This window comes from Achroia grisella, unplaced genomic scaffold, assembly GCF_030625045.1.
Source record: "Achroia grisella isolate CSIRO2021 unplaced genomic scaffold, CSIRO_AGI_Agris_v1 utg3495, whole genome shotgun sequence".
NCBI classification, from domain to species: Eukaryota; Metazoa; Arthropoda; class Insecta; order Lepidoptera; family Pyralidae; genus Achroia; species Achroia grisella.
Genome location: NW_026712810.1, coordinates 57621 through 74370, shown reverse-complemented (window position 1 = coordinate 74370; position 16750 = coordinate 57621). Strand labels below are relative to the sequence as shown.

General features: G+C 30.8%; 1 protein-coding gene and 1 pseudogene across 1 annotated transcript; one reads left to right on the top strand and one right to left on the bottom strand.

Annotated features, from left to right (window-relative positions):
- Window positions 1-943: 943 nt before the first annotated feature.
- LOC131843826 (protoheme IX farnesyltransferase, mitochondrial-like) lies at window positions 944-4909 on the top strand (annotated as a pseudogene).
- Window positions 4910-6303: 1394 nt separating this feature from the next.
- On the bottom strand, window positions 6304-16623 carry LOC131843823 (FACT complex subunit spt16-like). The gene is given in 19 exon segments (XM_059192577.1): window positions 6304-6407; window positions 6786-6953; window positions 7175-7234; window positions 7236-7270; window positions 7273-7418; window positions 7728-7857; window positions 8243-8390; window positions 8864-9118; window positions 9288-9501; window positions 9834-10231; window positions 10564-10759; window positions 10989-11228; window positions 12512-12671; window positions 13479-13623; window positions 13778-14193; window positions 14689-14988; window positions 15702-15863; window positions 16253-16363; window positions 16429-16623. Coding segments are annotated over 19 exon segments (3360 nt in total). The 5' UTR covers window positions 16498-16623; the 3' UTR covers window positions 6304-6400.
- Between the last annotated feature and the right edge of the window lie 127 nt (window positions 16624-16750).

The window sequence follows — 16750 nt, the reverse complement described above, 5'->3', positions numbered from 1 at the left end:
GCAACTCGATACTGAAGAATAGTCAAATCTAAAATACTAGACCATCATACCGCTGATATAATCGATTAATAAAAACAAAAAAATGTTACCATGAATAATTCCGGGAATGACACTATAAAAAATTAAAATATTAGACATATTGACCGTATTTTTTATATTTAATTTAAATTGAGAACCTGTGAAATATAGCAACAAGGAATAACTGAAATTTGTAATTTAGAGATAAGAAACTGCGTCTGTTCTGTCTATTTATTTACTAAATGGCTATTAAAATGTGAAGAAAAATCCAGAACGTTAAAAAGAAAAGTCAATGTCAGGACAAATAATAATGTCATCAAAATGTCATACTCCATCACAGTCAATTTTATAGAAAATCTCTAACCTTACTTAACCTCACTGTATTATTCTTCCTATCTTCTAAATAAATAAATCTGCGATATCGCGAAATATTTAATACGCTATAATGGAATACTATATGTATGTAAATGCAATTCTTATTTGAAATTATCATGTTGTAATATGCCTATATCCTACGGTTTCGATGTGCCATGTAACAAGTTGTCATAAAATGAGTAAAATAAAAAAAAATGCTTATTATAACAGCCAATGTTATTGTTATTGAATTTTGTAAGAAAAATTCTAAAGCATTATACAAACATATAACATTGCATGTCCTAATATTGTTTATCAACCTGTTTAATATAGGTGATATTAATTTGTTACCTAATTGAAACTGTTAACTATTAAGAGTATTTGTATACTAATTGATATTATATTTAAGAATTCCTAAAAAGATACAAGCACATACTTATAAATAGAGATATACGGAATTAGAAAATGTTTTTTAATGTATGAATCTTGCTTTGTTTATGTTATGAATTCATTACTTTTTTTCAAAGTGTTATCTCAAAATGTTAACCTAAAACATTCATATTTAATAAATATGTCCTACATAAAGGTGCTTCATTGCACCTTATGTTTACGACATGGAAATCCTAGGGCCTTTCCACAAAATCATCAGTGGTGCTGAAAATTGGAGTAAGTTTATTTTTTAGTATAATAAAAGATTTATTAATATATATATATATTTAAGAATAATGATCCTAATAGGAATGAATAAAAACTCATTTTTATTGGGATTATTTTACCATTCTACTATTTTTAAAACTGTGTTTATTTTAATTATGGCATAAATGGTATTATGTATTTTCAGAATGGCACTCTAGCACAGCAAATTGCTAGAATATCAACATCACATAATTGGAAGAGTCAGTTACCTCTACTACACAATCACAGACATTAACCCCTCAAAGAAACGAAAAATGTGATTAAAGATGCTAGGTTTGGAAAGAAACTCCCTCTTGACAAGTACAATAAATTTGGACAATATTGTATGATGCTGTCTAAATTTCGACTAACATGTAAGTACATTCACACAAAAATTACTATTTGTAAGAAAAAAAATAGAAGAAATTACATTTGCATATGTGATTTGGGTTATTTATTAATTTATTTGGAATATATTAAGTGCTTGTATATTACAAATTGAATATATTAATTGTTTATGTCAAAGCCAATTATAAAAAAGGTGGTAAACACATGGTGATAACTTAAAACCATAAACAAGCTTATAATGTCTTTGTTGTCATTTAACATATTAAGATGCCTACATCTTTGTTCATTGGCACTTGTTAAGACTAATGTTTTATGCTCCATTTGTCAGACTTGTGCCACCCTTCAGATTGGAACAAAGCTTAGCGGTGAAAAGTAAAAGTGAATGGTGGAATAAATAATGAATTGAGATTGAGACAAACATGGGCCAATGCAGACACCTTTTTCCATGTTTGAAATATTTTAATAAAACATATTTAATGAATGTTATATACTGTACACAGCTTTAGTAGTTATGACGTCGATGTATGGAGTTATACCTTGTGACCGCCCCATTGTCTCACTACATTTGCATTGTGCGCTGCTGGTACGGGCCTGGTGTCTGCCGCTTGCCAACTCAATAAACCAGTACCATGAAGTCCCATTTGATGCTCAAATGTCTAGAACGAAAAATCGTGTTCTAGTCAAAGGGCTGTTAGAGTAAGTATTATTTTTTTGTGGTGTAAGAGAAGATACAAACCTATTCAGTAAATACATATGTTTAAAAGTAAAAATACAGTATATACCCATATCTGAAATAAAACACAGTCAAATGCCGGATTGTGCATGGAGCTATGGGAAGTAGGGGAAGAAAGGAGATTGTTAGTAATGTGGACTGACTTTGCTAGCAATATAACATGTCAATTTCAACTCCATGCAGTTCTCCCTGAAAACTATAATGATAAATTCCTGGTGAATTTAGCAAAATGGGCAAACGACCTGACATCATGTCCATATTATCATCCTACATTGGTGCCCAGCGTAAACCATAAGTGAAGACAATTAAAAACATTATCATCAATAAAAAATAAAATAACCAGTATATAAAATTATTCTGGTTTATCTATATATAGTTAAGCCATGTAGATTGATATAAATAAAACAGTCACCTGATAAGTGGTCCAACAAAGTCACAAGACAATATTATTCTCATGTAGTAATATTGCATTATTTAATTGTTATATGTGCCATGGGCATTGCTATGCTTACTATCGCAGATGATTTGGACACTGAAAAACAGTGTTTATTGTTTTAAAGACTTCAAAACTTACAACTATTAGTAATTATAGCATTATGGTTTTGATTGATATGGAAAACTCAATATTCAAGTTAATTTAAAAACCTATATTCAATTGATATTTGACATAGCTTTGTTTTTTTAGGCCCGTCCACGCAATAAGCTTTGCGGGTGTAACAAGCATTACTGGTTTAAGTATACTTTATTTGGGAGTGAACCCGGTGACCAGCGGGGCTTGGTGCAGCCAATCTTATTCTTTACACATCAGTATACACACCTATGAAAAGGATGTCAATTCTCAACACATGGGTGGGCTCTGTTGGTATGTATTTCAAGTTAGTTACCTCCATTACTCTTTCTACAGAGTTAATTATAAGCAAGTTGGGATCCATGATGCAAAAATGGTTTATGTTATTGGTTTAAAAAAAAGATAACAATTTATCATTTTATGTGGACTGGTTCTTGATGAAAATCATGTCTGATCTTGTTTCATGAATACTGTCCTGGGCTTTCAGTTACGTACACCTTTGGAAGTAATCCTTTATTTTTATTTAAACTAATATACTTATAAAGTTTAGAAAACATAGTCCACAAAATATCAGAGTTGTGACTTCCTCCATATTCACACTAGTTATGATGTGCTTCATCATCATCATCAACAATGTGACCTTATGTTTATGTTCTTCTATTTGCTATATTTAGTTTTCGTGTATGAAAGATTAACATTTTTTTTTCTTTGTAATAATGTATTATTATTTCTCTGATGTGACTGTTTTAGTGGGCGCGATACCCCCATTAATGGGTTGGGTTGGTTGCACGGGCAGTCTGGACATGGGAGCCCTAGTGCTGGGTACAATTTTATACTCTGGTAAACAGTTCCCTCTATTTCCCCAATGCGCTGTCCTGGAACCTACGGCCTGATTATTCACGCGCCGGCTACAGAATGGTGGCCGTAACTGATCCAGGTATGTATATATAAAAATATATGAGTTCAGTTTGATGCACAATACAGAAAGTAAAGTTATGCATACTATGATATCATGATTTCCTTTATTGTAGACTGACAATTTTTTATGCTACAATATCCATATTGTTCAATATTATAAATGAGAAATTGCCTGTTTGTATATTTCTTACCTTGACTAAACGGGTGAACTGATGTTATCAAAATTTGACGTGAAGATAGAATGCATAACTAGGCTATACATCTTTTAATTTTTGTTTTACTTTAATAATTAATATTAATTTTTGTAATTTATACTGTTGACATAAATAAAACATATCTATCTATCTCAAAAAAAGATAAAATCTACAGTATCAGCTGGTATTAGAAACGTTCAAATAACACTAGAAGTCTTATTTTGGTGTGAAATAATCATGCATTCCTTTAATTTCATATACCTTCAATTTAAATACCTATAGAAAATAACACTAACGTCATACAAACCTAAATAGAATTATTCTTTATTCAAACGAATTTTATATATGCACTTTTAAATAGTCATAAATGTATTTTTAATTAATTGTGTCTTTCAGCACTGTGTAGAAGAGTGGCACTCAGGCATACGGGAATAATAACTGCAACTTGCTTAGCATCACCGTACCTCGATGTAACTAATATGTGGTTTGCACTGGAATCACTACCGCTAAATATTTATTTTATGTACTTAGGTATGTATTGTGGTGACTTAAGTTATTTTAAAATTTTTAATAACTAGCCCTGTCTTTGCACGGGTGTATATATATAAAAAATAAACCTTCCTCTAGAATCACTTTATCTATTGCTAAAAAACTGCATTAAAATCCATTACGGAGTTGAAAAATCTAAGCGAACAGACTGACTACTTTTTATACCATTCTTTGATGTAATAACTGATGATCATGATCCTGTTTAAATCTAGAAGTAATACCTACTCTATATAGAATAGTATATTTCAATAATATGTAAAAAAATATAAAATGTTCTAGAGTTTTTTTGTTACTTATTTCGTAGCCACATTTTATTATTGCTTTTTCCAGCATGGCAATTCTACAAGAATTCGGATAGTAGCAGTTCAAGAAAATTATTCAGATTTTCCTCTATTACATCTACCTCTTTTGATGTTGTTAATGTTAGTCAATAAGAAATATTGGAGTTCGACCGATACCCAAGAACAGAAGTCGCAGGACTTGAGCAAGCTACCTGAGGCTAGGTTATCAGTGTTACCGAGAGGGCCGTAGTAGCAGCGCAAGAGACAGAATACCAGTCCTAGATAATCTACTTGCACGTAGATTTATTTATTTTTTATGTAAATAATGTACAATTTAATTATGTGATTTTAGAAAGCTTGTGATGTAAGATAGTAGAGAATTTGGCGTAGTCGAATAAAGTACTATATTAATTCTATTATTATATACATTGCAGTGATATATAAGAATCGAGACCTAGCGATAGAATATAAGAAGATCAGTGGCATGAAATCGAAGGGGAAAAAATTATTAGAAAGTAATAATAAGTAAACTACATAAAAAGTATTTTTTTTTTAATACTTTTAGTCAAATTACATTTCTTATACTAAAAGAAAATCTTCATGTTCTCGGTGTATTCATTATGATGATTGATGACCTTATGTGTAACAAGAATCTTGATCAACTACTCACAACCAGTCTGGTGTCTTGTTAACGTGTTCTGTAGTATGATGAATTCAATATACATAAAAAACGTGATATATGATAGACCTTAGGATTCGAAGAATGAATTAGATCAATTACTAATGTAATAGAAGTAATTGTAGACTTTATAGCATTATGCTAATAATATTGGCACAATCACAGAATATTTTTTTGTAGTGTATATTTCAAAATGAAATTTCATTCATTCATTCATTGTTGCGTATTTACAATTACAGACGACCCTATCTCTAGCCTAATTATTTTTAGGTGATTATATCAAATAATCAACTAAAAATAATTAGGCAAGATTTGTTTTATTTTTATACGATGATGTATTTAATGTGTAATTAATTTGACTACTGTATATTTATATATACTTTCCATAATGTAAACTAATTACACTATGTACATCTCAAACTAAGTCAATAATATTGGTATACAATATTCTGTGATTGTGACTTGATCACATTTTGATTAATTTATTTTGCATCGTTCAATGTTATGACGTTAATGCAGGAGTAAATGAAATGTGCAATTAAACATTTTCACATTTATTTTGTTGCATTACTTAAAACCAATTTATTGATGACTTCTGTGGTGTAGCGGTTTGGCATACTGCTGAATTTCCGATGATGGCGGGTCTGATTCCTCTCAAGATGCAAAATTTGCATTCATGCATGTTATTGTTTGTATCGATCTGGTGTTTTCTATGTATTTAAATAGTTGTACAAGCTCTGCTCAGCTTGGGACTAGATGGCGCGGTGTGAATTGTCGTAAGACTGAATGCAAATCACGCATGCTAAATATAATAATATTTTGCATAATAGAATGTTATGACTTTACGTTAAAACAAGAGTAAATAAAATATGCAAATAATAAAATTCACATTTATTTTGTTGCATTAATTAAATTGCCAATTATCGCTGGAAATCAATGTACATACATAAACTTTCAGACAACCAGGATTTGAACATTATGCAAATGGACACTGGATAGGAATTAACTCGTTTTGTAGCCGACTCTCGAGCCGCATGCATAGAATGGAACCCGTTTCAACTCCAAATAAATTACTTCGTCTGCTTATTTCCTGAAACAAGTATAATAAAAAATATTATTTAATGTACAAAGAAGTATAAATCTTCCAGCTACTAAAATATGAGATCTTAAAAATTTGCTTTTTAAGAGTAACTAACCAAACTAATCGAAATAAATAAATCCACTGTGTAAAAACAAAATGGTGGTGATATACATGAACAACAGCTACGGTTGAAATAGGTAGATACCACACAGACGATTGTTTACAAAAGCTATCTCACTAAAATTTTATTTACTTTTCTATTATTATGTCTCTTTCAAAAGAGATTACACCTTCTAAAGCATCTTGCTTGACTTTAACAAAAGTACCTATCGAACAGTACGAATTATCAAATTAAGTGGTAAAAACAAGGATAAATAGATAACATACTTGGCTTTTTTGGGACTACGCCCATGTTCACGACTGTCATCGCGAGATCGCTTATGAGATTTCTGATCGCTTGAATGCTTCTTGTGCTCCCCGTTGGACTTGCTGTGTGATGATTTGTGATCACTTGAGTGGTGAGATTTGTGGTGCTTATCACGATTCTTCGACGGACTGAAATATTTTTTAAATATATGTAACTTTTTCTTACTATAATTTGTCCATATCCCACCTTCATGAAAGCGAGAAGAAATTACGTTCAAAATACAAGTTTTGCTAACTGTTAATAAGCACTCCTTGTGCGTAGCAAGGAACGCAATCGATCTGGTTAGAAACTTATATAGAAAAAAGTTAAATCTTAAACTCTCTTATTAAGCTTTATTTGGAAAACCTACCTGCTACTACTATGTTTGGATGGACTTTTATGACTCGAACTCTTATGACTGGAACTTTTTGTGTTTGTCATGTTTGCTCTTCTTTCTATTTCTCTCTCATCCTCGCCATATGAGCGGGGAGGATCGCGACCACCCTTGCGTTTCCGATCGAAGTCTTCGCGGTCGTAATTCCGTTCTTTCTTGTCTTCTTCAGCTGCTTCGCGCTCTAGATCTGACCAATCTTTACCAGATTCTTCATCCTCTTCTGTAACATCAATTTTAAATTACATTCAAATAATAGAATTATTAACATCTTTTGAATTTTAACTTTAGATAAACAAAATATCTAATCTTCCTTTTATGGTTACGATTAGATTTATATATGTCGAGTATATATCGAGTTTAATGTTTTGTTATCAACCGACATCCATTTTAAATCAAATAAAAGTAGTTTGTGTCAAAAACATTCATCCATCCATCCATGTGAGTGTGGATGGATGGTTGGAATGATGATGATGTACTTCCGTTTTTGTAATATTAGTAAGCTTGTTCTATACAAATATCCCTAATTTACCTTCACTATCTCCTGAGCCGGCAGACTCGTCGGAAGCCTCTGAGTCGTACTCCGAATCATCTTCAGACTCCTCTTCCGACTCTGCGTCCGTAGGCTCGTAGGCATCATCTTCCTCTTCAGAATCATCTTCCTACAAACATTCAATAACATCATGAAATTATTGTAATTACAAGACTCATAACAATACTGACGTTTCTTTATGGAAATAGCAGTCTAGAGAAATTCGAAACTTGAATATAACTGAAATAAATAGTTTGCATATATTGAGAACGTACAAGTAGAGAACCATTACCTTAATAAAATTAACAAATAATATTCGTACTATTGTCTACACATTATATTAATAAAGTTCTACATTACCAGTAGCAGTCAAGCAAACTTTATATATTCAAGTTACATTGACAATAAACAATTTCAATTTTGAGTTACGTTTATCAAATCATCCCTGAAGATTTAAGCTGTTCTGTTGTTTTTAGATATTATTAAATTGCTTATATCACAATTACTTAACTGACCTGTTCAGCGTTTTCGACATCAGATTCCGGGTCTAAGAAAGACCAGCCACCGTTATCGAAGATGCCCTCTATGTCGTCGGTAATGGTCTTCATGACTTTCGTCCAGTTTAGAGATTGTATACCTTCAGAGTAGCGGATGTCGCATGAACTGTAGGAGTGGAAAATTGAAATTAATTTAAATGCATTATTAGGAAATTAAGAAGCAGACGTGACGCCTATAGAAAATATAATTAAATTAAAATTTTCATATGTTCATTAGCCACCATTATTATTGAGCAAATTACAGTTATCATTACAATTTCTTTATTAAATTAATATAATATAGCTAATTACCAAAAGATTTATATCACAAAACTATTATATATGTTAATATTGTTTTTACATATTATTTAAGTAAAGATATAACTGCTTTTATCAAACTCGCTCAAAAAATTGTTTAAACGAAGCATACAATAGGAGAGTACTAATATGCTGTTGTAATAATGCTGCATACATTTCATTGGAATAAACTACCTTATTGCCAGCTAATTAACTTTGGGACTCGACTCAGATATGTGATGTGGGTTCTAGTTCCATAGTTATATCACAGATATGTAAGTTTTCAACAAAAGAATTACTTACTTGAGCCATTCCTTGACATGATCCAGCATATTCATGGGTACAGCGTTCACCATTGCCACTTTTTTCGCGTAGTCTTTAAATACAAAAACCATATCGAAATTTTTGAGGTGAAATTGTACTCTCTCAAAATGTACCAGTTCCACGTCCTCAAGAGCTATGACGAAGGGCGGCCACTCGGTTAGGTTGACGAGCGCGCCAGAGGTGGGCTGCAGTAGTACTGTGCTCCGGAATGGTGCACCAGGAAAGCCTAGCTCTCTGTAAATTTTAAATAAAAATAATTTACATTTTTTTTAATGGATGATAATGGATAGGTAATAACCGCTTGCGCTAACTGTTTAAATCACATATTAAAATACTCTTCATTCTCATACACATTTGTCGTAGCCTGACATTACGTAGATGCATCATCCCAAACTATACTAACCTGAAGGGCGTGTCAAACTCGACTTCTTGTTTAATCATGTTCTCAACTCGCTCACAGAAACTCTTGAAGGCGACCTTTAATTTGTGACGTAGTTCTCTCTCGCTTTGTTCTGCCGCGAGATCATCGCGGTCATGCATGTGCTGGTGTTTACCTAAATCTGTTGTAATCTCACCCACTTCTGTGTAAAATTGTACGTCCAAGTGTTTCTTTTTACCTAAAATATAAACATCATAATTACACAAGATTCTTTGTTTCCCTACTCATCACTTAGTCATCCTAAGGATGAAAAGAAGTGGGAGACATATAGTAGCAAAAATGTCATCATCCATAATTCTAAACAGTAGAAGATATGCTTGTTAAAATAAATATAATTTTTGTTTGTTATGAATAAACAAAAAAAAGAGTGATTTTAAAAATTCTAGAATTAAATAAAATAACTATACATAAAAAGGTACATAGACTGCATATGTAATTGTAAGAAAATATAAATCCCTACTATTTGAAACCAAGACGAGTATTTATTAAACAATCAAAGAATTATCTTACCAAACATAATAGCATGCTTCAAATGAAAATGTAATAATATAATCATTTCTCCATCACATGGTTGGAAGAATGCATTTTTTATATTATTGTAAAGAATATCAACTTTATCGCCTCTAACCGATGTGAACCTGAATCCGTTTGAATGCGCTTCTAAAGAACCACTCATTCTCTTAGTGACTATATTGGGCCTGATATACAAATCTTTAAGTTTTGGGTTTCCTTTGCTCTGTGAGAGAACCAAGGTGTCCTGTTTTACTAAGTCTTCTTTTTCCCTTTCCTCAGCTTCGCGCGTTTTGAACTTTTTCTGTACTTCTTTGATGAGTCTAAAGCCTGTATTGAGATTCGAGGACGGCGGAGATATCTCGCCTGGTTCTTTAGTGTTTGTACTTCGGTATGTGCTAAAATAATTAATAAGTAGATTTAAAAGTTAATATATAAGAAAAAAAAATTAAGAGTCAAGTTTGTTGCATTTTGAATTTATCTTTGGACTTTATTAAACCTTTGTTTTATATTTGGAGTGTTTATTTAATATAGTAAAATATTGTATATTATTATTTGCAATATACAGTCGTAATGTGTAATCATAGGCAAAGATAAATTCAAAATGCAACATTATTAAAACTTGTACTCTTAATTAATTTTTTTTCTTATATAACTATGGTTAATACAAATATTATTATGAATAATTGACTTTAATTTTAAATGTACAATTAAAAATGATGTCACTTACACTTCTTTAACAAATGTAGCATCCGGTTGTGCATAATTCCCTTCATTTTTGCCCATAGTGGCACCAGGATGAAAGAAATTTATCCTAAGGTACGTATAATCGCCTTCTACTGATTGTGATATATTTTTTATTGTGGAAATATGGAATGGTACTGGTACACCGAATATCGGCAGGATCACTGTCTCGTATTTACGGTCTGAAAATTACGATTGGTAATAAATTGACCTGTTCAGTTAATTTTAAAATTTGAAGAGTTATGCAAACTTTATCCTTGTCAAGGATCTAATATGATATTTAATAATTTCAAAAACGATTTTGTTATCTTAATGTTAAATATACACATCTACCTTATAAATATATGTATATAACTTTAACAAATAATGTTTTTAGTGTATATCTACATATATAAAAATCAATGAACTCACCAACATACAATTTAAGCTCCTTTACTTCATTCTCTCTAGGCATTTGACTGACACTTTTATATGAAATTGTACTTTTCCTAATCTTTTCCCCATCCTTTCCACTGGACTGCTTGGCCAAACGTTCTTTTGCTTTTTCATTCAAAGCAATAGCGAGTTCCCTTTGATGTTCCTTCCGTTTTTCCTCTGAGGAATGCTCTGTGCGAAGCTTAGATTCGATAACAGCTGTCCTTTTGCCTCTGCCTACAATTTTGTATAATATTAAGAATTATGTTGCTAGGGTAATGCATACAACATTAAATTTTTATGTGCTCATAAATTAATCTAAAGTTAAATGTGTGCGTGTTTAAATAATAGATATAGAAATAAAACTTATGATGCTTATTACTAGATTCAAATTTATAAGGGAATGAGATGAGAGTGGTACAACTTCACAAATAAACTTTATTCACATTACAAAGAATCATTCATTTAGACTTATATTTAATAAACAAAACGCAATATATTTTATTTTCTACTTTGTGACAGTTTTATATATGTTTAGGAGAATCAAACTAATCATCTGTATTTGAACTAACTATTTACTTATATTTCAGCAAGTTATATCGCAACACTTGGAGCATAATTAAAACTCACTACATGCAATTAGTGGGCAATCTAATACAATAGAACTCACCTCCGTTTTCTATCCGTCCACGATTGCATGTAAGTAAAAATAGATAAATAACTCACAAATTCTTCAATAAATGAAATGATCAGTATCACCTAAAAATCTTTTCCTATGCATAGGTGAAGTCATGTATTAATAAATGAAAACTCAATCACATTTTATTGTTAAAATACAACACATACATATACGTATCTGAACTGAGACTTTTATTCAGATTTATAATTATAATAACAAATCTGATTAAGTTTTCAAATACACTGTTAAATATAAACAACAATACTATTTAATTACACACTATTTAAATGTAGTACATTATTCATGAAAAGGAGAGAAAATTGATAATGAACCATGAATATATAGGCTATCAACTTCGCGCATGGCACCTTTATAGTCTGAAAGACATGGAGTAGGTTATGTATATGTAACAGATGAATGAGCATGTAGGGTCTCGCATACTCTTCTTTCCAGCTTACTAGATCAACCAGTTCGTAAAAGAAGTGCCATACACGATGTTAATAGGTTCTATAGCAAGAGTGATAGATGAAAATGAAATGACAAGCCACACAAGTTTCTAATATGTATCTGCCTTCTTTTTCGTCGAAAAACATTAATTCTAAATAAGAAAATATATAAATTTGTCATTAATTATAGCAGTAAATTAATTTAATTCAAACAAAAGTTGAACTCAACTTTGCAATTTCAATTTTGATTTTTATTAAATAAAGCTTTACTAACAACAACAACAATCTTTACAACAGCAAGATACTTTGCCATTAGTCCTTCATTTTTAATTCTGAAGCAAAAAAAAAAACAAATTAGTTTTTAAATGACAACTGGTTGCACTAATCTCACTCACCAAGTATCTCAGTCTTGTTCTCCTTCTCTTCTTCCTCATCTTCATCATCATCCTTTAAAAATATACCAATGTTCTTGATTTTCTTTTTCGATTGTGTGAGGAGAGATGCCGGCTGCTCCTCATTCACCAACACTGTGTCACCAATGAACAGTGCATATGTCTGAACAGAAACAATGTTACAATGCTTCAGTTGTATTAAAATTGTAATAACAAAAATGAAATAAAGTTAATATGTAATTTGTATCAAATACTAACAGGATATAAAAGGATAAAATGACATGTTATTAAATTCTAAGAAGAAAAACAATTCTAATAAAATCAAACCTATGACTATAGGTATTATGTGCTAGTTTAGCATACTTGAGAGTCCCCTTCCCTCTAGTGTGATGACATAAATTTTAGATTATTAATCAGACATAAAATTAACAAAAGTTAATTTTGATTTACAATATCTATACGATTAAACAAAATTTAAGATGTGATTTGTAATTTCAAATTAATAGGATTACACTAAATTTATACGAAAGTATTATGACAATTACATAAAAAAATATTATTTGAAATTTTTGTGTCTGTGATCTCTGAAACGAGTGGACCTAATTTGACGGGACTTTCACTCGCAGATAATGATAAGCATAATGAAGGTTATAAGGATAATGAAGGGGATTTAAGAATTCTATCGATTCTATTAATTTTAATAAAAAAAAGTCTGAATCCATGGGAATGATCTCATGGGTAATAACTAGTCCATTAATAAAATGAAATGAGGAAATGCATGACGGACATTATATCTACCTCTAAGAATATTGCGACCTATTTTTGATTGATATAATAATATTTGCACAATATTAAATATTATATTGCATAATAATATTTAATATTGTGCAATATCAAAATAGTGCTATATGACATAATCAAATTAAGTAATGCAGAAGAATATCTATTATGTTGAAGTGAATGTACTAACCTTTCCTTCCTTATCAGTAGCGACACTGTTTTGTAGGTTAGCCAAGCCAATGTTAATGTTGAATACCATGCCTTTCTTAGCAACTATTGAAGTTTTTGGCCCAATCACAATTGAGCTTTCTCGAAATTCTATGCCCATGGCAAATCTGAAGTGCAAAAGAAGTACAATTAATATTTATAGAAACCTCAAACTTGTGACAAAGAATACAAAATTTTTAGTAAACTGCTTTAATTACATGAAGCATCTGTTTTGATCACAGTCTTTGATGAAACACTAAATATCAATTTAAAATGACTTACCCGAAAGTCTTTGTAAGATTATCCACCAGATTGGATTTCTCTTTCTTTGCTAATGCCAAACCAGCTTCATATACTGATGACAGTTTTGCGCCAGCCACCAGGTGTTTCATAACCTCCTCTTCCAAGTTCAAGAGAAAATTGTAATTGCTCTGAACTTCATCAGTAGGATTGACCAGCAATGTACGAACAATGTTAGAACAATATGATTTGTATCTTGCACCTAAGGAACATACTATAGCACCAAAATGCAAGTGATTCTTGTCAGACACAGCACTAAATTTGAGACTATAGTTCCCTCCTGATTGGATAATTGGTGGATAGCACATGTCTACTTGGCTTGTATCAACACCTGTGACATATTTTTTGTCTGATACTGCAGCTTCTACTCCTTCAGCAAGCTTCAAATGTTTTACTTTCTGTTGATGTAAAATTAATAAATGTGTTTTGGGTCTAACATATATCTGTATAATATTAATTTCATATATAATAATGCAGCTTTATATATTATATACTAGCTGTCCCGGCAAACATTGTTTTGCCTTAAAATAAAAATAAAAATTTTGGGGTGGACTACCCCTAACATTTAGGGGGATGAAAAATAGATGTTGGCCGATTCTCAGACCTACTCAATACGCTCACAAAATTTCATGAGAATCGGTCAAGCCGTTCCACACATTACAACATGTTACTGCAAAATTTTACACTTATAGATTAGTTACTATTTGATATGTAAACCCCTTTTAGTTATCATTGTATTGCTCCTGGACACACCATATGGCAGTGGTCACAGGTCCCAAGAGTGATTATTGATTGTGTTTGTTTGCTACTCTTACAGTATAGACAAAAAGAATAGAAATTCAGTGAATATTATGTAATACCTAATGACTGAACTTATAAATAAATAAACATACCTTGTCTGAATCAATAATTTCCATGATTTGGTCTTTTAAATATTTCGTAAACACATCAACAGTCACCAAACAAGCCTTTTTCACAGTTATTACTTCAGGATCTTCTTTGGGCGCCATGAGGAGGGCAATTGACGAACTGATGTCAACATTTTCCAATTTCTCTGCTTTCATTGCCGTCTTCCAACTTTCGCAAAATTCACCTGGATAATTATCTTTAGCAAATACACCAAGAGATTTTCCTGATTTTGATTTTTTTATTTCTTGTATAAGTTTATTAAAGTTTTCTTTATCTTTATCATTCTGGAATGAATAATAATATAAAGAATTTTTTCTTAACATACATTTTAAAATAATTGTGCATTCATAATACTAATCATGTAAGTAATGATACTTAGTGCCCTGCTGTGTAACCAATAATATAATACTGCAATACAATGAATACCATGAATGTATGCAGAGTTTATCAAGCCATAAAAAGTGTGTTGTAAATTTACATTTGGATTCATACACTAGATAATACAATGTAATCTATGAACTTGACTGAACATAATTGGTGTATATGCATATATGAGAATAATACTAAATTTGATAATGTAAAGAGATGTTATGAAATAAATCGGGTGCATAAGAATCTATGGTATGAACTCTTAGTATTCATAATAATAGATTAATGTATAATTGATTTTCTTTATCAGACTAATTGGTCTAGATTTATTTGAAGATACCAGCCATATAGTGATTTAAAACAAAATGAAACATTAACATATTCAAATGTTTAAATATATGTTATATTTTAAAAGAAATCAACTAATTAATATGCTAGCAAAAATAATTAATTAATTAATAATTGGTCTCTGATACAAAATGTCACATAGACATGTGACATTTTAGATTAAAGTAGTTACTATTCTGAGTCTCTTACTTTCGAAACGGATAAAGTTACAAGTTTATAATCAAGACATATTCAAATTAATAAAAAAAAAATACATTACCATTGGCATAAATAAACTTACTCTATCTCTAACAAGAAGTTTTGCAGGAGGTAACTCTGTTTCATCTTTACCATTTTCAATTTGTCGGAGAAATTCAATTTTCTTTTTACTGGCAAGGAAACACATGCTGTGCTCTGTGAGGACAGTTATTGTATCTGGTAACTCATATCCAAATAGCCATGTCTGTAATAATTTAATATATAGTTGTATTAACATTCACAAATAAAGCTAATTGTCATGAAACAAAAACTGAATTATTATCACAATAGAAATATTACTTGCAAGTGTATGATATATATATATATGTACTATAATAAATATAAAGGATGCACTATACCTCTAATATGAGAAATCTTAATAAAATAACTCTCTTAAATCTTAACAAAACCGTACCAAAATTTATCTGATTGAAGTCTGTTTCAATAAGAAATAATTCAGAGTAAAAAGTAGTCACAATAAATAAACTATTATACTCAAAGTATATGCTCTATAAAATTAAGATAAATATAAGACGCAAAAGCTTCAGCCTAATAAAAAACACGTTTGTACGCACGTTAATATAAGGAACGAACCTGTAACGCTGTTGATTTACTGTAAAGGGTATCTTCATCCACACCGACACAAGATACTAGACAATCTATCTTGGATAGTGCCTCATCGCTTTTAGAATCAGCTGCAGCGGCCTGAAAATTATACTTTATTAATTAACAATATCAAATATGAGATTACAATAAAGAACACAACCAACCTTCCATGCTGCATACAGCTTTTTCATGCGACGATAGAATGTTTCCTTATCAAGTGATATATTAGACATTTTTTATTGTAAAAAAGAAATTATAATTACTATCAATGTCCCATTAAATTAATATTAAAGAGTGCAAACTTATAATAAATTTCAAGACATCGAAATTAAGGTTTTGACAGCAAACACGAATGGCGGGCGTCGGTAGTTTGCAGTGTCGCCCAGTTCAATATGGAAATTATTATATAAAGGAGCCATAAAAGGAGCTAAAAATCTCATGCAAAAGCAGTGAAACTACATATATTTAATAAATATTTGTACAGAC